The 23253-nt window shown below is 42.6% G+C and overlaps 2 protein-coding genes across 6 annotated transcripts in view; one reads left to right on the plus strand and one right to left on the minus strand.

The window, feature by feature from the left end:
* Window positions 1-23253, plus strand: part of LOC143294857 (uncharacterized) — a 48165-nt gene that overhangs the window by 12342 nt on the left and 12570 nt on the right. The gene's annotated exons all lie outside the window — the stretch shown is intronic.
* Window positions 14108-17376, minus strand: LOC143294839 (uncharacterized). Its single transcript, XM_076606344.1, has 2 exons — window positions 17069-17376; window positions 14108-16441 (listed from the first exon to the last, which is right to left on the minus strand). Exons 1-2 carry the CDS (start codon window positions 17315-17317, stop codon window positions 16379-16381), a joined length of 312 nt encoding a protein of 103 aa, XP_076462459.1. The 5' UTR covers window positions 17318-17376; the 3' UTR covers window positions 14108-16378.

The following is a 23253-nucleotide window of genomic DNA, read 5'->3' on the forward strand; positions in this document are numbered from 1 at the left end:
AGAGAAAGGGGTGGGAGCGGGAGAGTGAATGGCGGATAGAGACAGAGAGAGGGAGAGAGAGAGAAAGGGGTGGGAGGGGGAGAGTGAATGGCGGATAGAGACAGAGAGAGGGAGAGAGAGAGAAAGGGGTGGGAGCGGGAGAGTGAATGGCGGATAGAGACAGAGAGAGGGAGAGAGAGAGAAAGGGGTGGGAGCGGGAGAGTGAATGGCGGATAGAGAGATAGGGAGGGGGTGGGAGGGGGAGAGTTAATGCGGATAGAGAGATAGGGAGGGGGTGGGAGGGGGAGAGTGAATGCGGATAGAGAGATAGGGAGGGGGTGGGAGGGGGAGAGTGAATGCGGATAGAGAGATAGGGAGGGGGTGGGAGGGGGAGAGTGAATGCGGATAGAGACACAGAGAGAGAGAGAGAGAGAGAGAAAGGGGTGGGAGGGTGAGAGTGAATGGCGGACAGAGACAGAGAGAGAGAGAGAAAGGGGTGGGAGGGGGAGAGTGAATGGCGGATAGAGACAGAGAGAGAGACAGAGACACAGAGAGAGACAGAGACAGAGAGAGAGAGAGAAAGGGGTGGGAGGGGGAGAGTGAATGCGGATAGAGACAGAGAGAGAGAGAGAGAGAGAGAGAAAGGGGTGGGAGGGGGAGAGTGAATGGCGGATAGAGACAGAGAGAGAGACAGAGAGAGAGAGAGAGAGAGAGAAGGGGTGGGAGGGGGAGAGTGAATGGCGGATAGAGACAGAGAGAGGGACAGAGAGAGAGAGAGAGAGAGAGAAAGGGGTGGGAGGAGGAGAGTGAATGGCGGATAGAGACAGAGAGAGGGACAGAGAGAGAGAGAAGGGGTGGGAGGGGGAGAGTGAATGGCGGATAGAGACAGAGAGAGAGAGAGAGAGAGAGAGAGAGAGAGAGAAGGGGTGGGAGGAGGAGAGTGAATGGCGGATAGAGACAGAGAGAGAGAGAGAGAGAGAGAGAGAAGGGGTGGGAGGAGGAGAGTGAATGGCGGATAGAGACAGAGAGAGGGGCAGAGAGAGAGGGGGTGGGAGGGGGAGAGTGAATGGCGGATAGAGAAAGAGAGAGGGACACAGAGAGAGAGAGAGAGAGAGAGAGAAAGGGGTGGGAGGGGGAGAGTTAATGGCGGATAGAGACAGAGAGAGGGACAGAGAGAGAGAGAAGGGGTGGGAGGGGGAGAGTGAATGGCGGATAGAGACAGAGAGAGGGACAGAGAGAGAGGGGGTGGGAGGGGGAGAGTGAATGGCGGATAGAGACACAGAGAGAGAGAGAGAGAGAGAGAGAAGGGGTGGGAGGGGGAGAGTGAATGGCGGATAGAGACAGAGAGAGGGACAGAGAGAGAGGGGGTGGGAGGGGGAGAGTGAATGGCGGATAGAGACACACAGAGAGAGAGAGAGAGAGAGAGAGAAGGGGTGGGAGGGGGAGAGTGAATGGCGGATAGAGACAGAGAGAGAGAGAGAGAGAGAGAGAGAAGGGGTGGGAGGGGGAGAGTGAATGGCGGATAGAGACAGAGATAGGGACACAGAGAGAGAGAGAGAAAGGGGTGGGAGGGGGAGAGTGAATGGCGGATAGAGAAAGAGAGAGGGACACAGAGAGAGAGAGAGAGAGAGAGAAAGGGGTGGGAGGGGGAGAGTTAATGGCGGATAGAGACAGAGAGAGGGACAGAGAGAGAGAGAAGGGGTGGGAGGGGGAGAGTGAATGGCGGATAGAGACAGAGAGAGGGACAGAGAGAGAGGGGGTGGGAGGGGGAGAGTGAATGGCGGATAGAGACAGAGAGAGGGACAGAGAGAGAGGGGGTGGGAGGGGGAGAGTGAATGGCGGATAGAGACAGAGAGAGAGAGAGAGAGAGAAGGGGTGGGAGGGGGAGAGTGAATGGCGGATAGAGACAGAGATAGGGACACAGAGAGAGAGAGAGAAAGGGGTGGGAGGGGGAGAGTGAATGGCGGATAGAGACAGAGAGAGGGACACAGAGAGAGAGAGAGAGAGAGAGAGAGAGAGAGAGAGAGAGAGAGAAGGGGGATGGGAGGGGGAGAGTGAATGTCGGATAGAGACAGAGAGATTCAGATTCAGATTCAGATGGTTTATTCATTTTAGGCCTAGGCCCCTCATGAAGGGGAAAGTGAACAGACAATAATCATATCATTTAAGACATACAGATCAAAACAATGCAGCTATGGATATATCAGGAACATTAAGAAGTAAGAATTTCCCTGTATCTAAATGCTTTGTAGAAAAACAGAGACAAATTTCGCACAACATCATGGTCAGTACAAGACAACAATAGGACCAATTTGAAGAGACAAGGTTGTCGATAGTATCTGGGTCGAATAAAAGTTTCTCTGATTTCTTTCAGTACTTCACAACAAAGAACAAAATGAACTTCATCTTCTTTTGAACGTTTACACATAGGACAAATCAAATCAGATTCTTTCACTTTTTTGTATCTATACCTATGTACAGCCAAATCAGAAACACCCAGTCTAAACCTTGTTGTGATATACTTTATATGTTTATCAAGATTCAGAAGCAAATATGGTTTCACATCATGCGAGACACAAAATGTTCTATATATCTCAAACCTTTCACTAGTCGAGATGTGCTGATTCCATTCCTGCCATCTGCTATCTATTAGACGTTGTCGAAAAACATTTATAAAACCTACTTCACAGCCTACACCTTGATTCAGCCACACATGTCCAAAACCATGTTTAAACAGACAGAGGCGCACATTTGATGCCCAGTTGATTTTACCCCTACTATCCAGTTCGTATAACATTTGGTAAGCTTTGTATGGCAGTCTTGAATCTTCCATTTGTAATATTCTTAACCAATAGCGAATACAACTAACTGCAGAGTTAACAGATATTGGATATCGATTTGTTTCACCATATACTAAATCATTTGGTGTCCGCCTATCTACACCCAAAAATCGTTTAACAGCAAATAAATGAACAGACTCACAATGTACAACAGCCTTATCCAAACCCCATAATTGAGAACCATACTGCACAATTGGTTGCACTTGTGCATCGAACATTTTTATAAATAACTCAAACGAATTATTATTAAGAACATATAACTTTTGCATAATACGTAATAAAGCATTTTTGGCCCTACTGGCTAGATCTTTGCAAGCAACAACGAAGCTAAGACGAGTAGAAAAAAGAATTCCCAAATATTTGTAAACATTCACCACAGGCATAATGGTACCGTTATAAACCCATCTTTCCCTTGCACCTAAATACCCACCCTTTCGAAAAACAATTATATTACTTTTGGACATGTTGACCTTTAATTTAAGTGATACAGCTGCCCTATGTAAATTGTTCAGTTGAGTTTGTAAACCAACAACAGTTTCTGAAAACAAAACCACATCATCAGCCAAAAGAAGAATGAACAGTTCAAATGGATCATTTAAGAATGTTGCTCCATGCCTTCCATTGTTAATAACCTCTAACGCTAGCTCATTTATAAAGACCGAAAATAATACTGGGCTACATGGGTCTCCTTGCCTTACACCTGCTGTACAGTTAATATAGTCCGTTAGTCTTGCTCCACATCTAACTCTTGCTTTAACATTATCATACATACTTTTAATACATTTATACAGTTTACCTTTGATACCATTTTTAAACAAAATAGGCCAAAGAAGATTTCTATTGATGGAATCAAACGCTTTTTCAAAGTCGATAAACGCTACATAGAGTTTACGATTAAATGAAAACTGTTTCTGTATGAGTGCAAGTAATGTGAACATGTGATCTGTGGTAGAATATCCTCTTTTGAAGCCCGCTTGATGCTCACCAGTAATATTATTCTCCTCTATCCACTCTTGTAATCTGTTATTGATAATCAAACCAAATACTTTACTGCTTACATCACTGAGACAAATTCCTCTATAATTATTGGGATCGTGGATATTACCTTTTTTGAAAAGTGGCAAAATAACTGATTCAGTCCAATTTAAGGGAAACTCTCCATTTTCAAAAAGCCTATTGAACAATTTTAAGAAAAATTCCATTACTAGACTATTATCATTCTTTAATAACTCACTTATTATGCCATCAGGACCAGCTGCTTTTTTATTTTTAAGTTTTCTTAAGGCTAGTAATATTTCTTCTTTCGTTATAGGACGGTTCATGTATTCATCATTTTCTTCGTCTTGTACATCTTCAATGAATCTACAATTTTCTACTTTTGTATCTAGTAAAGATTTAAAGTGACAAAACCATACTTCGATATCTATATTACTTTTAGACTGTTTGTTTTTAAATGAAACTTTACGTACTGTATCCCAAAACTCTTTTTGGTTTCTTACCGAATTAACTAGATTATTCAGCATTTCATCATTAAATTGTTTTCTTTTTCTCTTCACTAAATTTTTATATTCACGTCTGGCAATAAGAAATTCTTGTCGATCTTCAGCCTTTAATGTCCTTCTACACGTTCTTAACAAAGACCTAACATTTCGTCTACCAGCTTTACACTCCTGATCAAACCAGTCACGTTCTTTTCCATTTGGATTAACAACAATACATTTCTTCATACACTCAGCACATTCTTTGATACATTCATTAAACATGTCTAGAGCAGCATTTACATCAAAATCTATTAAATTAACAGCGACCTCAAGCTTTGTAAATGTATCTTCCCTAGATAAATTATCATAATAATCACATGCATTTGTTTCGTTCCACACAATCTTTTCTAAGACTTCAACAACATTTGTCTTTTTATCACAAAACAGTTTGTTCTCATTCGGAAAATAAACATTGGCTACAACAGGCATATGATCAGAATCTATCCTTTCATCTACTTTCAGTTCACATGTTTCATAGACAAGAGACAATAGATCATTTGAAAAAATAAAATAATCAGTGACACTACATCCGGAATCAGATATATATGTATAACGACCTTGTAGGTCGCCCTTACATGAACCATTGAGAATACACAAGCCTAAAGCAGTGCATACATTCAAAAGTAACTTACCATAATTATTCAGATGACTATCTTCAGAACAACGTTTGGATGAATATGTTTCACTTTTACACTGTGTATCAAAAACTTTATCAAGATAATCTTGAGAAACATTCGATGTCCTACTGTTCAGATCTCCACATAAGATGAGATAAACATCTTTTCCAAGTACACAATCAATCAGGCATTCTTCTAGCATAGCAATTCCATTATCAAGGTCAAAGTGAGAATAAAAAGGAGAGCCTTCAGGTTGAACATATGCACACACATACATCACATCTTTGTCTGTACCAAAGAGCTGTTTGTCAATCAAAAACACACAACAATTCATATATTTCGTTATCTCTATATTCTTAACAAAAGGAAGGAATTCATGTTTTATCAGACAAATCACACCTCCAGATCTTCTCCCTTGCTTTGTAAACTTTATTGCTGATTTGCAAAATAATTTATAACCAACAAACAAATCTGGTTGACAAGTTTCCATAAAGGTTTCAAGAAAACAAACAAAATCAAAACCACGAACAAATGATATAAAATCAGTGTCAGAAAGTTTAGGCATTAAACCATTCACATTCCATGAGAGAAAAGAGAAAGGTTTAGCTGTGACAGTTCGAGCATTTTTCACGTGATTTTTGTTCCCGTCTGACTGCTCATGCGTCAGAGAGACAGAGAGAGAGAGAGAGAGAAGGGGTGGGAGGGAGAGAGTGAATGGCGGATAGAGGCAGAGAGAGAGAGAGAAGGGGTGGGAGGGGGAGAGTGAATGGCGGATAGAGACAGAGAGAGAGACAGAGACACAGAGAGAGAGAGAGAGAGAAAGGGGTGGGAGGGGGAGAGTGAATGGCGGATAGAGACAGAGAGAAGGAGAGAGAGAGAGAGAGAGAGAGAGAGAGAGAAGGGGGTGGGAGGTGGAGAGTGAATGGCGGATAGAGACAGAGAGAGGGAGAGAGAGAGAAGGGGGGTGGGAGGGGGAGAGTGAATGGCGGATAGAGACAGAGAGAGAGAGAGAGCGGGGTGGGTGGGAGGGGAGAGTGAATGGCGGATAGAGACAAACAGAGAGACAGAGAGAGAGAGAGAGAGAGAGAGGGAGAGAGAGAGAGAGAGAGAAGGGGTGGTGGAAGGGAAAGGGGAAGGGTGTATAGTGGATAGAGAGAGAGAGAGAGAGAGAGGGGGAGAAAGAGAGAGAGACAGACAGACAGACGGACAGACAGAGCCATGAAGACAGACGGGCACACAGACAGGCAGAGAGATATATCCAGAGAGACAGACAGACAAACAAACATACAGAAAGAGACACAGACAGACAGACAGACAGACAGACAGCCAGACAAACAGCCAGACAGACAGACAGACAGACAGGCAGATATATCTAGAGGAAGAGAGAGACGGACAGAAAAACAGAAAGACATAAAGAGACACAGACAGACCGACAGACAAACAGATAGACAGACAGACAAATAGATAGACAGAGAGATTGACAGACAGAGACAGCCAGACAGCCAGCCAGACAGAGAGATATATCTAGAGAGAGACAGACAGACAGATTAACAGACAGAAAGAGACAGACAGACAGCCAGGCAGACAGACTGACAGACATATACATATATATATATATATATATATATATATATATATATATATGTAGAGAGAGAGAGAGAGAGAGAGAGAGAGAGAGAGAGAGAGGGGTGGGAGGGGGAGAGTGAATGCGGATAGAGAGAGAGAAGGGGGGTGGGAGGGGGAGAGAGAATGCGGAGAGAGAGAGAGAGAAGGGGGGTGGGAGGGAGAGAGAATGCGGAGAGAGAGAGAGAGAATGAGAAAAAGGGGTGGGAGGGGGACAGTGAATGGCGGATAGAGACAGAGACACAGAGATAGAGAGAGAGAGAGGGATGGGAGGGGGAGAGTGAATGGCGGATAGAGACAGAGAGAGAGAAGGGGGTGGGAGGGGGAGAGTGAATGGCGGATAGAGACAGAGAGAGGGAGAGAGAGAGAAAGGGGTGGGAGGGGGAGAGTGAATGGCGGATAGAGACAGAGAGAGGGAGAGAGAGAGAAGGGGGTGGGAGGGTGAGAGTGAATGGCGGATAGAGACAGAGAGAGAGAAGGGGGTGGGAGGGGGAGAGTGAATGGCGGATAGAGACAGAGAGAGGGAGAGAGAGAGAAGGGGGTGGGAGGGTGAGAGTGAATGGCGGATAGAGACAGAGAGAGAGAAGGGGGTGGGAGGGGGAGAGTGAATGGCGGATAGAGACAGAGAGAGGGAGAGAGAGAGAAAGGGGTGGGAGGGGGAGAGTGAATGGCGGATAGAGACAGAGAGAGGGAGAGAGAGAGAAAGGGGTGGGAGGGGGAGAGTGAATGGCGGATAGAGAGAGAGAAGGGGGTGGGAGGGGGAGAGTGAATGGCGGATAGACAGAGAGAGGGAGAGAGAGAGAAGGGGGTGGGAGGGTGAGAGTGAATGGCGGATAGAGACAGAGAGAGAGAAGGGGGTGGGAGGGGGAGAGTGAATGGCGGATAGAGACAGAGAGAGGGAGAGAGAGAGAAGGGGGTGGGAGGGGGAGAGTGAATGGCGGATAGAGACAGAGAGAGGGAGAGAGAGAGAAGGGGGTGGGAGGGGGAGAGTGAATGCGGATAGAGACAGAGAGAGGGAGAGAGAGAGAAAGGGGTGGGAGGGGGAGAGTGAATGGCGGATAGAGACAAAGAGAGGGAGAGAGAGAAAGGGGTGGGAGTGGGAGAGTGAATGGCGGATAGAGACAGAGAGAGAGAGAGAGAGAGAGAGAGAGAGAAAGGGGTGGGAGGGGGAGAGTGAATGGCGGATAGAGAGAGAGAGAGAGAAGGGGGTGGGAGGGGGAGAGTGAATGGCGGATAGAGACAGAGAGAGGGAGAGAGAGAGAAAGGGGTGGGAGTGGGAGAGTGAATGGCGGATAGAGACAGAGAGAGAGAGAGAAAGGGGTGGGAGGGGGAGAGTGAATGGCGGATAGAGAGATAGGGAGGAGGTGGGAGGGGGAGAGTGAATGCGGATAGAGACAGAGAGAGAGGGAGAGAGAGAGAAGGGGGTGGGAGGGGGAGAGTGAATGGCGGATAGACAGAGAGAGAGAGAAGGGAGTTGGGAGTGGGAGAGTGAATGGCGGATAGAGACAGAGAGAGAGAGAGAAGGGGGTGGGAGGTGGAGAGTGAATGGTGGATAGACAGTGAGAGAGAGAGAGAGGGAGAGAGAGAGAGAGAGAGAGAGAGAGAAAAGGGGGGTGGGAGGGGGAGAGTGAATGGCGGATAGAGACAGAGAGAGAGAGAGAGAGAGAGAAGGGGGTGGGAGGGGGAGAGTGAATGGCGGATAGAGACAGAGAGAGAGAGAGAGAGAGAGAGAGAGAGAAGGGGGTGGGAGGTGGAGAGTGAATGGTGGATAGACAGTGAGAGAGAGAGAGAGGGAGAGAGAGAGAGAGAGAGAGAGAGAAGGGGGGTGGGTGGGGGAGAGTGAATGGCGGATAGAGACAGAGAGAGAGAGAGAGAACAAGAACAAGAACAAATGTTTTAATTGCGTATAGGCCTGTGACCCGTTGCAAACATAATATACATAAAGAAACGTACACAAGGCACACAAATAAGTAGATAAATAACAGACAGGTAAACAGATAAACAAATAAATGAATAAATAAATCTTTCGTCCCCACTGTATCAGCTAGAGACCATCCTTGTGAGAAGACACTTGAAAAAGGCAATGGCAAAACATAATTAATCATTTTCGTACCTTAACTAGTTGTTGGTAATGATTCATGATTCATTAAGTCTCTGCGTTTAAAAGCCAGAAAAAGAAACTTTGAAAGATTTAGTTTACTGCCGAGTCCACCATTCAAAATACTTGCACATTGCTGATCCCGTGTCAAGTGTGAGTTGGAACTATTTATACAATATTTCAACCTGAGGTCACTGTAGTTTGAGCATTCAAACAGTACATGGAATTCATCTTCACAGTCAGCAGAACAAAGAGGGCAACCCATTTGACCAACAGGGGAAAAGCGGTGGATGTGGCTATTTATAGCCGAAACACCCATTCTGAAGCGTGTAAATATTGTTTTGAAATATCTATTATTAATGTGATCAAGGTATTTTTCACATTCAATGGCGCTTTTAAACGAGTGATAAAATTCAAAGCGCCTGCTTTCTGACACATGCGCATACCAACGCTGACAAAAGCAGTTCTGTAAGCGCTCTTTAAATATGCGTATGAAGAGTTTCTCATCCCCAACTGCTCCAAACATCCAAACATAACCGAAACCATTGGTACAGAGAAGGTTCTTTACGTAAGTAACCCAGTTTTGTGCATTGTTACTTCTGTTTTGTATGTCGTAAAGCATATCATAGGCTTTCCTAGAATATCTAGACAATGGCTGTTTATGTAGCCGAAACCAATATAGTATACATCTCGCGGCAGAGTTTATAAACAATGGGTATCTTCCAAGTTCGCCGTATACCATATCATTAGGAGTGAAAGGTGGGACGTTTAGCAGTAACTTGCAAGCTTGCAAATGGATCCTTTCTATGGATTCTCGTGGTTTGAAACCCCATAGCTCCGAGCCATACAAAAGCGAGGGAACGACCTGAGCATCAAAGAGCTTGAAAAACAGTTTAGGAGAATAGTATCCAAGTTTCCTTAAAGTTTTCAAAATTACGAAGGTAGCTTTCTTAGCACGAATAACATGTTCAAAGCCAGTAGCAACTTCAAAACTAAGTTTAGTTGAAAATAGGACACCTAAATATTTGTAAGAGTTAACTATTTCTAAGCAATCTTGACCATAAAACCAATGTTCTTTCTTTCCTAAGTATCCACCTTTACGAAAAACTATAACTTTACTTTTATCTAGGTTCACTTTCAAGCGTAATCTTTGTGCACACTCATGTAGAACATTCAGCTGATTTTGTAAACCTGAAATGGTGGAAGACATAAGAGCAATATCATCAGCAAATAGTAAAATAAAGATTTCAATATCATTTGGTTGGAACTGTATTCCATGCTTACCCCGCGTAAACATTTCATGTGCAAGCTCATTAATAAAGAACGAGAATAGAGTTGGGCTTAATGAGCATCCTTGTTTCAGACCTTGCAAACATTTAAAATATTTGGTGCATGAATTACCACATCTAACACAAGATTGTATCGTACTATACATACTCCTCAAAATATTGAACATTCTACCTTTAACACCATTTCTAAGCAGTACACCGAACAATAGGCTGTGTTGTACTCTGTCGAAGGCTTTACTGAAATCTATGAATGCTACATAAAATTTCTTATTTCTTGACAGATGCTTCTCGATGCAGGCATGCAGAGTGAAAATGTGGTCAGTGGTGGAATATGATTTTCTAAATCCCGCTTGTGCTTCTGAAATAATTGAGTTCGTTTCTGCCCAAGAAACGAGTCGATTATTCAAAATGCTTGTGAAAACTTTACTTAAGTTATTGATCAGAGAAATACCCCGATAGTTGTTAGTATCATTAGCATCCCCATTTTTAAATAGAGGGATTATGATAGATTTCGTCCATTCCTCTGGAAAAATACCATCTCTAAAAAGTTTGTTGAAGTATGTAACTAGGAAAGGGAGTATTGGGTCTATTGAAGCTTTCAAGATTTCACTTATAAGATCATCTGGTCCAGCAGCTTTGCCATTTTTAAGACCTTGGATGGCTTGCTTAATTTCCTCTGCTGTAATGTCTGAATCCAGGATACAATCGAATACCATATCCGAGACGTTAAGTGCAGGTTGGTGCTGATTCTCTTCATAGCCAGAATTCAGCAGATGGTCGAAGTGGACCAGCCACTCATCCTGAGAAATGTTGTTAGCTAAGTGGGTTCTACTGCGATATTTACTGATCTCTGACCAGAAAGCCTGAGAATCGTTTGCAACACTCATCAGAGAATCGATGCGCCCTTGATTAAAGTTACGCCTTTTCAGGTTCTTTAGATTGTTATATTTCCTTCTTAGCTGTAGATAGATGTTTTGCTCATTTACGTTCCCAGATCTTTTAAAAAGTGTCAGCGCTGATCTAACTATTCTTTTGTTTTCCTGGCATTCTTTATCAAACCATGTTTTTCTTTTGACAATGCTTCTAGCAGGGCGCTTTGAGCGTACACAGGCACTAGCATTCATTAGACAGCTCGTAAGTTCCTGAAGAGCTGTGTTGATATTTGTATCAATCAAAGAGGATGCATAATCTATGTTATGAAAGAACAAATCGCTATTAGATATTTTTGTAAATTCTGTCATCCTTCCCTTTCTCCAGACAATTCTTTCTGTTTCATAATGGAGCGAACATAGCACTGGTGATTCCCCTTTGATTTCAAACAAAACTGGCATATGTTCTGAATCAACTCTGCTGCAAACTGAAAAACTGGTAATATTGTCAATGAAATGGCTGGAAACAAGGCAGTAATCGATAACGCTACATCCATGTGCTGATATGAAGGTGTAGCCAGGACTAAAGTTACTATGGTTATAACCGTTCAGGATACATAAATCAAAGCATGCACAGAAATTTAACATAGTTTCACCAAAAATATTCAATGTGTCATCTTTTGACAGCCTTGATTCTTTGAAGAAAGGAGTTAAGTGGAGGGGTCTGGAGGTCAGATCGGTGTGTGACCACGTTACTTGGAGATTGGCTGTCCTTGCATTAAAGTCTCCACTACATATCAAATGGGCCTGTGGGTAACGATTTATTAAGTCTAGAATACAATGATCAAGGGCATCTATATGGCAAGTAAAATTTGATGTTTTATAGTGTACTGAACCTGATGGTGGGATATAAACAAATACCATAAGCAGATCTTTGTCCCATTGTAGCATGCACTTAGAAATCTTGATGCAGACCACATGCTCGGTATTAACCACTATTGGTGTTATGAATTTGCTCAGGTTTTTATGGACAAGCAGCAGTAACCCCCCGCTTCTACGACCCATATATGAGTGTTTCACTGCTGCTGTTCTAAACATAGTATGAGAGAGAAGGGGGTGGGAGGGGGAGAGTGAATGCGGATAGAGACAGAGAGAGGGAGAGAGAGAAAGGGGTGGGAGGGGGAGAGTGAATGGCGGATAGAGACAGAGAGAGAGAGAGAGAGAGAAAGGGGTGGGAGGGGGAGAGTGAATGGCGGATAGAGAGAGAGAGAGAGAAGGGGGTGGGAGGGGGAGAGTGAATGGCGGATAGAGAGAGAGAGAGAAGGGGGTGGGAGGGGGAGAGTGAATGGCGGATAGAGACAGAGAGAGGGAGAGAGAGAGAAAGGGGTGGGAGTGGGAGAGTGAATGGCGGATAGAGACAGAGAGAGAGAGAGAAAGGGGTGGGAGGGGGAGAGTGAATGGCGGATAGAGACAGAGAGAGAGAGAAGGGGGTGGGAGGGGGAGAGTGAATGGCGGATAGAGAGAGAGAGAGAAGGGGGTGGGAGGGGGAGAGTGAATGGCGGATAGAGACAGAGAGAGGGAGAGAGAGAGAAAGGGGTGGGAGCGGGAGAGTGAATGGCGGATAGAGACAGAGAGAGGGAGAGAGAGAGAAGGGGGTGGGAGCGGGAGAGTGAATGGCGGATAGAGAGAGAGAGAGGGGGGTGGGTGGAGGGGGAGAGTGAATGGCGGATAGAGAGATAGGGAGGAGGTGGGAGGGGGAGAGTGAATGCGGATAGAGACAGAGAGAGAGGGAGAGAGAGAGAAGGGGGTGGGAGGGGGAGAGTGAATGGCGGATAGACAGAGAGAGAGAGAAGGGAGTTGGGAGTGGGAGAGTGAATGGCGGATAGAGACAGAGAGAGAGAGAGAAGGGGGTGGGAGGTGGAGAGTGAATGGTGGATAGTGAGAGAGAGAGAGAGGGAGAGAGAGAGAGAGAGAGAGAGAGAGAGAAAAGGGGGGTGGGAGGGGGAGAGTGAATGGCGGATAGAGACAGAGAGAGAGAGAGAGAGAGAGAGAGAGAGAGAAGGGGGTGGGAGGTGGAGAGTGAATGGTGGATAGACAGTGAGAGAGAGAGAGAGAGGGAGAGAGAGAGAGAGAGAGAGAGAGAGAGAGAAGGGGGGTGGGAGGGGGAGAGTGAATGGCGGATAGAGACAGAGAGAGAGAGAGAGAGAGAGAGAGAGAGAGAAGGGGGTGGGAGGTGGAGAGTGAATGGTGGATAGACAGTGAGAGAGAGGGAGAGAGAGAGAGAAGGGGGGTGGGAGGGGGAGAGTGAATGCCGGATAGAGACAGAGAGAGAGAGAGAAGGGGGTGGGAGGGGGGTGGGAGGGGGAGAGTGAATGGCGGATAGAGACAGAGAGAGAGAGAGAGGGAGAGAGAGAAGGGGGGTGGGAGGGGGAGAGTGAATGGCGGATAGAGACAGAGAGATAGAGAGAGAGAAGTGGGTGGGAGGGGGAGAGTGAATGGGGGATAGAGACAGAGAGAAATCGAAATCGAAATCGAAACTTTTTTATTAAGGAAAAAGAACAGGCACTTATCGGCCTGTTTTCATCCTACCCTCGTAAAGAAAACGTATAATCTAGGAAATACAAGAAGACTGAAAAAAGAAGAAGAAGGAAAAAAAATTCCCCACTTTGCATGGCAACAACAACAAGAACAATAAATGGCATAGAAAATACACAGTTCCCCACAAATTAACTTTGCTTTTGCGTGAAGGACAGAGGGAAGAAGAAGGTAAGAGAGGAAGAGATACGATCAATCAATCAATCAAATCAAATCAAAAACACTTTATTAATCCACATGGAAATTAAGTTGTGCAATCACAGGCTCATTGTAAACACTGGCATAAAATCATGCGCAACATAAGAAGAGATTAAAACTAGTCAAATAAGAATTCCCAATAGCTGACGATATACTAACCCCCCCACTCCCCCCACACACATACTCATGTTAAGACAATAGGGTATTGCACAACAATATTTACAAATGAAAACATCCAACAACAAAAAAGGGCATAAGATTACTAAAAATGACATGCGCGCACGCACGCACACACACCCACACACACACACACACATGCACACACACACACACACACACACACACACACACACACACACACACACGTTAAGACCATAAGGTATTGTACAACAATACATAAATAAAAACATCAAGGGAATAAATCGTATATATAAGTAAAATGCACACACACACACACACACACACACGCACACACACACACTCACACACACACAAACAACGTATGCATGCACATAACATATGTCACGCCAATAAGATTAGAACATTAACATTAAGATACATGAAATCCAAGTAAAATAAGAAAATATTTAAAAATCACTTCCGATCACACACACACACAAATGCTTGCTTGCCCGTGCTCACCCGCTCAGTCCCACATGCACGCATAATGTCTGCTCCCATACACTCGTCTGCTGGTGAAGTTCAGGTGTTGCTGTGGCGAGGGGGCTTGGGGGGTGGGAGGGTTCACTTAGTGTATTGGATGTTTTGATTGTGTGCGCGAATGGCTGTAGGAATAAATGAATTAATGTATCGAGATGTTCTTGCGCGTGGAGCTCTAAACCTACCACTTATGTCTGACCTTCTGCTGTTAATGTCATCATGTAGTGGGTGTCTTACGTCGGTCAAAATTGTTATTAGTCTGTCAGTCAGTTTTCTATTGTGCATGTCGCTAAAGGTGTCTTGTCTTATACCCACCACCCCACCCGCTTTCCTAATGACTTTTTCCAACCTGTCTTTGTCATGTTTGGTCAGGTTTCCCCCCCAGCACACGGCTCCGTATGTTAAAACACTACAGACAACAGATGTGTAAAACATTTGGAGCATCTGCTTGCATACATTAAAAGATTTCATTTTTCTAAGACAGTACATGCGACTGTTGCTCTTTTTAATGAGTGCAGTTGAGTTTTCATTCCAAGACAGCTTATTGTCGATTATCACACCGAGATATTTGTATGAGTCTACTTGTTCGACCACTTCATTTTTTGTGATGATTTTACTTAAAGTTGATTTCTTTTTTCTGAAGTCGATTACAAGCTCTTTGGTTTTGCCAACATTCAGCTCAAGGAAATTTTCTTCACACCAGTTCACAAACCTGTCAATTTCTCTTCGGTAGTCAGTGTCATCGTCATCAGTAATAAGTCCTGTCAGTGCGGAGTCATCTGCAAACTTAACGAGGGGACACGAATTGGTCAGACTTCTGCATTCAGCCGTATACAAGGTAAAAAGAAAAGGCGAGAGGACTGTACCTTGTGGTGCACCTGTGTTTGTGAAAGAGACAGTAGACATAAAATCATTTAATTTTACAAACTGAGGCCTTTTAGTAAGATAGTCTAAAACCCATAAAATCGTCGGAAAAGCGAGTCCCATGTGCATCAGCTTTTTTGCTAAGAGGTGAGGTTGAATTGTATTAAAAGCACTAGAAAAATCAAAGAACATCAAGCGGACACAGGTATTTGATTTGTCTAGGTGTTCATAGATTTTGTTCAAGACAAACAGTATTGCATCATCCGTACATCTGTTTCTCCTGTATGCAAATTGCAAGGGGTCTAAAAATGGTTTGACAGACTCCTGCAGATAGACAAGTATCACTCTCTCAAAAACTTTCATCACAGCAGATGTCAGTGCTACAGGACGGAGGTCATTCATACATGAAACATGTGTTTTCTTAGGTACAGGTATAATGCAGGAAGTTTTCCAGATAGATGGTATTTTGCATTCACTAAGAGACTGATTAAAAATAATTGTTAAAATCTGGTAGAGCTGAGCTGCACAGTATTTCAGTGTATTTGATCGGATCATATCAGGACCAGGTGCTTTGTTTGGTTTCACTCGTTTTAATTGTGAAAGCACTTCCTCTTCAGACACAACAATGCATTCGTCCTTCTTAACATTTAAAATATCACTTAAATCTTGTCTTTCTGCGCTAAAATCGTGACAATCAAAACGAGCAAAAAAGTCATTCAGTTTGTTTGCTTCTTCTTCTGATGATGATAAAACCGTTTCTTTCCCCCCCTTCCTACCTTTGTATCCACTCATTAGTTTCATCCCTTCCCACACCCCTTTCATGTTGTTGCTGAGTAATTTGTTTTCTATTTTCCGCTTATAGTTTTCTCTGCCCTCTTGCAAGTCTTTCTTAACCTGTCTTTGTGCTTCCCTAATCTCTTCTTTTACCCCTCCCTTAAAAGCACTTTTCTTAGCATTAAGAGTACCTTTGATACGTTTCGAAATCCAGGGTTTGTTATTGGCAAAAATTTTAACATCTCTAGCTGGAACAACACAATCTTCACAAAACTTAATGTAATCTGTAACTGTATCTGTTAATTCACATACATTGTCCGTGGCCTCAACAAACACATTCCAGTCTGTGCACTCAAAACAGCCTCTTAAGGTGTCAATGGAGTCAGCTGACCAGTCACGCACTGACACTTTCACAGGCGGCTGACGTTTCACTAAAGGTCTGTAAGTGGCAACAGATAGGTTAGGCTGTGGTCAGAACGTCCAAGGGGTGGCAGCTGTACAGAAGAATAAGAATCCGGTACATTAGAATAAAACAAATCAATTGTCTTGTTCTCGCGGGTTGGGACAGTAACATGCTGGTAAAAATTTGGAAGTGTCTTTTTAAGAGAACAGTGATTAAAATCCCCGGTTAAAAGTTTCAAAGAGTCAGGTGCCTTTGCCTCAAGATCGTGTACGTGGCTGGCAATTGCGTTCTCTGCTTCACTCGCACTGGCTTTGGGGTGAATATACACAACTGTCAGTTGCACGTGAGAAAATTCCCGTGGCAAGTAGTATGGCCTGATTCCAAGGGTCATGAACTCTAACACAGGTGAGCATTCCTTGTGTGTGACAGTGATGTTGTTTGGATGACACCATTGTTTGTTGATAAAAACACACACCCCACCTCCCCCCTTCTTCCCCGCATCTTCAGTCCTATCCCCCCTGAATAAACTAAAACCATCTAACGACACTTGTTCATCAGCAATAAAACTGTTTAGCCACGTTTCTGTAAAACACATTAAACTGCACGTTTTAAAATCGGAGCAGGATAAAATGTTGGCCGAAAGTTCGTCTGTTTTGTTTCTGAGTGATTGCACATTGCCCTCGATCACAGTTGGTAGATAGGGTTTGTATTTTCTGACCTTGTTTCTGGCTCTGACACCACCCTTCCGACCTCGTCTGCGGGGCTTTAGCTCCTTTGGAAGATCGAGACGAGGTCGGATCTTGGACAGTGCAGACGACCGAAGTCGAAGTAGGTCCGCCATGTTGTAGTGGGTGGGCGCGGCAAGCCAGTCATGGTTGACACCGGTTGTTTGGCTAAAACAGCCACACACAGACAGGAGCAGCAACAGCAGGCACACCACAACACACTTGGAACAGTCACACACCATCTTGCACAAGTATAAAAAGGCTAATACAGGTAAAACTCCACAAAACACTAAAAAGCACGAGCCTGCAAAAACACTGTGTCGCCACTGAGCGCAGCGCCACCTCTTCGAAAGGAAGGAAAGAGAGGAAAACTGTTGAGAGAGAGAGAGAAAGAGAGAGAGAAAGTGAGAGAGAGGAAGAGAGGGAGGAGGGAAGAAAAGAGGAAGGGAGGAAAGGAGATAGACAAATAGACAAGGATATTGAGAATACATCATTTGTTTATCAGTCTCAGTAATTTCAAGGATTCATAGAAATTAGCTCTGACATTAGATGTTTATGATATAGTCTTTTGAATACACTGAGACTGGAGTTTATATTAAGTGTAGATGAAATAGAATTCCATAAATATCCACCAGAGTATGTGAGACTTGTTTTATAGAGATCAATTCTTGGTCGAGGCAAGGTTATTTTATGTGTGTGACGGTGACTATTTACTGGAAAATTACTTTTGAGAGAGGGTGGGGTATAACCTGAACATAAATATGGCTTTATTATATTTAAGTTTAATTTTCAATGGCAATATATCAAGTTCTATATAATCAGAAACATATAAAGAGGACGATTTTAGAATAACTAATTTAAGAGCACGCCTATGAAGACTTAGGAGTGGTTTTAGGATGTTATCACTCACTGAATCCCAGACAGTTGAGGCATAGTTTATATAAGATTCAATGTAGGCGTGAAAAAATATTTTTCGAGTATGTAAATTTAAAAAAATGTTTTATTTTAGAAAGTTGATATACCTTTTTGGAAATAGTTTTACATAACATTGATATGTGATCAGACCAGGTCAAGTTGTTATCAATAATTACCCCAAGAACCTTGTGACTGTCGACTTCTTCAATGACTTTGCCATTTATAAAAAGGGAGGAGGAATACGATGCAAGAGTTTGACGCTTCTGTCTGGTTGTAATCAACATGTATTTGGTTTTTTGTGGATGCAAACTCATGTGGTTTAGTTCAGACCAATCAGTTAACTGATTAATACTTACCTGCAATGTTCTGGAAACTTCAGAGAGTTTAGAATTGTCAACGTATAAAGTCGTATCATCAGCAAACAGTTCACATAATGCAGTGATAAATAAAGGTAAATCATTTATATAAATGGAAAACAATATTGGTCCCAACACAGAACCCTGAGGAACACCATATTCAATAGGTAACAGAGAAGATTCTTTTCCATTAATTATCACCAGTTGTTTCCTATCAGATAAAAATGAGTGCAAGAGATCTAATGTATTGTTTGATAAGCCATAAATTCTAAGTTTTTTTTACGAAGAAGTGCTTGATCAATCACATCAAAGGCTTTTGCGAAGTCTACAAATAGAACTCCAGTAAAGTTATTATTATTTATATTAGTCAGCCACTTGTCAACTAAGGATGTTAGTGCAGTGTGGCATGAATGATTAGGTCTGAAACCAGACTGACTTGGATGAAACAGATTAAAGGAATTAAAATGACTAAAAATGTGTTTTTAACGTGGGTTTCTATGGGTTTTGACAAAGTAGACAAGATTGAAATTGGTCTATAATTTGAAGGCTCTGTTTGATCTCCTGACTTGTACAGCGGGATGCCTTTTGCCAGTTTAAATGCCTTGGGAAACTGATTTTTCGTTATACATAAATTGCAAATGTAAGTAAGGGTTTCAGAAACAACTGGTGCAGAAAGTTTCAAAATTTTACTATCAGTTCCATCCAAACTTCTGGTTCCAGTTTGTTTTAAGTGTGATAATGCATTGCAAACTTCATGAACAGCCATTAAGGGAATTTTTGAGTCAGACGAAATATTTTTTGACGTACAGAATTCACTTAAACCTTAAAGAGTATTATTTAGATACCTATCAGATTTTACAGTTGAACTACCTATTTCACAAAAATGTCTATTAAGTTTATCAGGAGACATATCACTGATTGATGTACTTTTAGTATTGGCATTACGATTAGTGATCTGGTTTATCGCTTTCCAGATTGATTTACTGTCAGCTTTGGAAGAAACTAGTTCTTGAAAATATTTCTTTTTAGCCACACGCTTCAGGTATTTAACCAAATTCCTTTGTCTAGCATACTCTTCTTTGGTTCCTGTTTTTAGTAATGCATCTCTTAAATCCATGGCATTTTGAAGATCTTGTGTAAGCCATGGTACTTTCGAATTAATACTAACACGTTTAGATTTTAATGGAGCATTTTTATCATATACATTTAAAAAATTATGATACCAAACTTCAAATGCCTCATCAGGATCTGTGAACTGATAAACAACAGAAATATGCGAATTAATTAAATCAAACAAAAACTTATCAGGATCGAATTTTGAAAAGTCTCTATATTTAATTAATGTGTGACAATTTCTAGGAACTTTGACACCTTTCTTTAACCATGTTAAACAAATAGGAAAGTGGTCACTGCAACCATAATCTGGTGAACATATCTCAACTATATTATGTATTGTAGATGCATAAATGTGATCAATAAGAGATTGTGAAGATGGAGTAATTCTAGTTGGCTTATCTATCAATTGGGTAAGATGAAATGATTCCACAGTATGTGTCCATAATTTATTAGGTTTTAATAAATCAATATTGAAGTCGCCCAATAATATTAATTCATCAGAAAAAGAAGTAACGTCCTCCATCAAAAGAGTAAAATTGTCCCTCCAATGAACATATTCAGCTGGATAAATAAAACCCAAATGAACTGGTTTACATCTTTTTAAGTTGACTTGTATCCATAAGGATTCAAAACAATGAAGATCAGGGAGGTGCACTTGTTTAAAATTAATGCTCTGGTGGACATATATCAATAACCCTGTTTCCAAAGTACGCGTAGGATCTCTACGGACAACATTATACCCTGTCATTTTTAGTTCAGAATCACATTATTGTGAGATAATCGAGATTCAGCTATACCAAAAACATGAAAATACGCACCGGAATTATGTAAAATAAGTGATACATCTGTCAGTTTACTAACAACATGATTGATATTAAGAAATTCAATTCTAAGGCCATCTTTGGAAGGCCACACATCAAGTGTGCTCGGCATTGTTCTCTACACTTCACGAGAAAATGCAAAATTTTATCAACCATACAATAATCACAATGTTAGATAAAGGCTGAGGGTCAACTGCACAAATGACAACTAAACACGGTAATTTACAGAGATAAGAGACGATATATCCAAATCACAAGCAAAAAGTAGAAAATTACCGACAAGAAAAAAGACCTTTAACAAACCGTTTATAAGTACAAGGTATCATTCACTAAGTACTTGTACTTTTCTCTAAATGTGACGCAAGCGCAAATGTCACATTTACTGGACCACAAGTCAACAATACACTTTTCATGATGGTCCGGCAAATTAGTGGGTATTGTGTAACAATCATACATACACGCACGTACGCACGCACGGCACGCGCACGATCACACACACACACACACACACACACACACACACACACACACACACACACACACACACACACACACACACCATATTTATGTACACGATAGAATGTGGAAACATTACCTTTTGATTTTACGTTAATCCTAGGCGGCTGGGTAGATTTCATATCGATAATAGAAGGAATTATTTATTTATTTTTTTATCAATCATTAAATAAAAATAAAAATAACAATAATAAGGGGGTGGGGTGGGGTGGGGTGGGGGGCTGCTATGACGGAGTGAAATGTTGCTGAGACAAAAGACGTGATGCCATTCTCAGTAACTGTTCTGCATAAGGATGGATATCAGTTGGGGTGTTGGGATTATTCATTCCATACGTCCTATTCTGTGAGGGAAACGCATTTGTGTTCATGGGTGTGTCAACATGATGATGACTGAATGCAGAGCTCTGAGTGGGCAAAGGGTGAACAGGAAGACTGGGTTCAGGGTTATGTGGGAGGGGGTTCACTGGAAATTCTTTGGGGGATGATCTTTGCATTAAAGGGGGAAAATGTTCAAGGGATGAAAATGGAGGGCAGTCTTCTGGAGTAAATTGATGGTTGGCACGATCATGATTATTCTGAGCACTTTCATAAGGGTGAAATGATGAAGAACTGGGGTAAGTCAAAGCCGAGGGCTGTCTTGGTTCAGGATTTCTCAGAGGGGTTTTAACTTGATTGTGAAGGAAAGAATCAAATGGAAAATTCCTGACAGGCACATTCCGCCACAGATTTTTCAGATTGTCCGCAAGTTTCGCAGTACCTCGGACATTTGGGTGAATGACGTCACTGTACAGACTCCTATCTTCTGCAAAACTGGGGAAGTTGTCAATATATGTAGCGTTATGTTTGTCACAAGCCACCTTTAAATTGCGGTTTGCTGGAAAGATAGTATTATTGAATGAATGTCTGCCTCTGGCAGGAAGAATGGAACTGAAGCTGACACGAGCATTTGGAAATTTCTGATTACATAAGACAATGAGGGATGACCAGGTACTGACAGAAATGGGACCTGACTGGCATGAATTGACACCAGCATGTACGATCAGTTCCTTTAAAAATGGGGTTACGGACAACGAGGGAAGCCACGAGAGAAGGTCTTCGATGGAGATACCTGGGAACATATTTTAAATGGTCGTTCATGTCTAAGCACTAAACGTTTGGGATTGACGTAGCGCAGCACAGAGTCCCCAACCAGCAACACAGTAGTTCTGTAAGGAACAGACATACGACACAGCGTGTCAAAGGGGGATGATGCATTGTGGACACTATCTGGCTTGACCGCTTGGGTATCTTTCCTAGAATGTGTGTCTGTTGATAGATATGTTTTGTTCTTTGACACATCAGTATTTGTGTCAGAGAGGACAGAATAGAAATTCTTGGTCTGAACAGCACATTCTACAGATTCGCCGTCCTGTTGAGGGGGAAGAGGAGAGGGGTCTGTGGAACATTCCACTTTGTCACTCACGGGAGACAGACTGTCACGGGTCTGTGACTTAGCTTCTGAAGCCGGCTTTGAGGAAGTATTATGCATACTAGATTGTGTCTCAGTGACTGTGTCCATGCGAACATCTTTAACAGGACTAACATCATCCCGTGTTTGACTGAATGGTACTGTTTCTGTTTGCGTGCAGACATCAGAATGGGTAATAATGTTTTTCACAAAAATATCAGGTAATGTTTGCGTGGAAATTGTGACACAGTCTCTCTGAAATGATTTACTTCTTTTTATCTGAGACTGTAGAGAACCTAACCGAGTTTTAATAGAATTGTTTTCTTTCACAATTTGTTTGTTGACAGTTTCTAAATTTGTTACAACAGTTTTCATGTCATCTATCTTATCACAAATATAATTGAATTTATCACATATGTTTACACGCAGATCATTTTTCGTTGCAGTTTTTATATGATCAATGATAGAGTTAATATCATCTGTGGAGAGCTCCATTGTGGACAAGGAATTAACAGTCTGTTCTAGCTTGGTCATTCTGTTCTTCAAGGCTGTCACTGGGCTGGAGGCTGTTGGCACTGTAGTCTTGTACAAAGAACGTCTGCACTGAAGTCGAGTCCGTTTGCTGATTGGAGTCCTGTCTTTCTTTGTCGTAACGTTGTGGTCACAGTTCACATCATCATGCACAACTGGTGGGGTAGGGGGGTAAAGGACGACACCTTCCTGCACTGGTGTGGCAGAGTCCGAGTCCTGGAGGAGATGAGACTGTGAAGGTGGGGGAAGGTCCTTACCAGCAGGGTCAGATGAAAAGGCCATCTGAGTCAGATCCACGGAAGGCTGTGTAAGGGAAATATTCTCAGAAACAGCACCGATAAAGCCAATAGAAGGTTCCAGTAAGGAACGTGACAGTTTTTCACAGTTCTTGTCACGAAGAAAATAGTCAATGAACATTTTTATAATTTCACATTCACAAGTGTCCCATTGCGGGCAATCGATGCCTTGACAGAGTA

The sequence above is a fragment of the Babylonia areolata genome, chromosome 20, assembly GCF_041734735.1.
Source record: "Babylonia areolata isolate BAREFJ2019XMU chromosome 20, ASM4173473v1, whole genome shotgun sequence".
Lineage (NCBI taxonomy): Eukaryota > Metazoa > Mollusca > Gastropoda > Neogastropoda > Buccinidae > Babylonia > Babylonia areolata.

What these genes read in the sequence shown, in the direction of transcription:
- LOC143294839 (XM_076606344.1), bottom strand. Translation starts at nt 17,317, where the DNA reads ATGGTGTGTGACTGTTCCAAGTGTGTTGTGGTGTGCCTGCTGTTGCTG. An exon ending in GTGTCAGAGCCAGAAACAAG is followed by an intron (nt 16,442 to 17,068) that starts GTCAGAAAATAC and finishes TCTTCTGTACAG; the next exon opens with CTGCCACCCCTTGGACGTTC.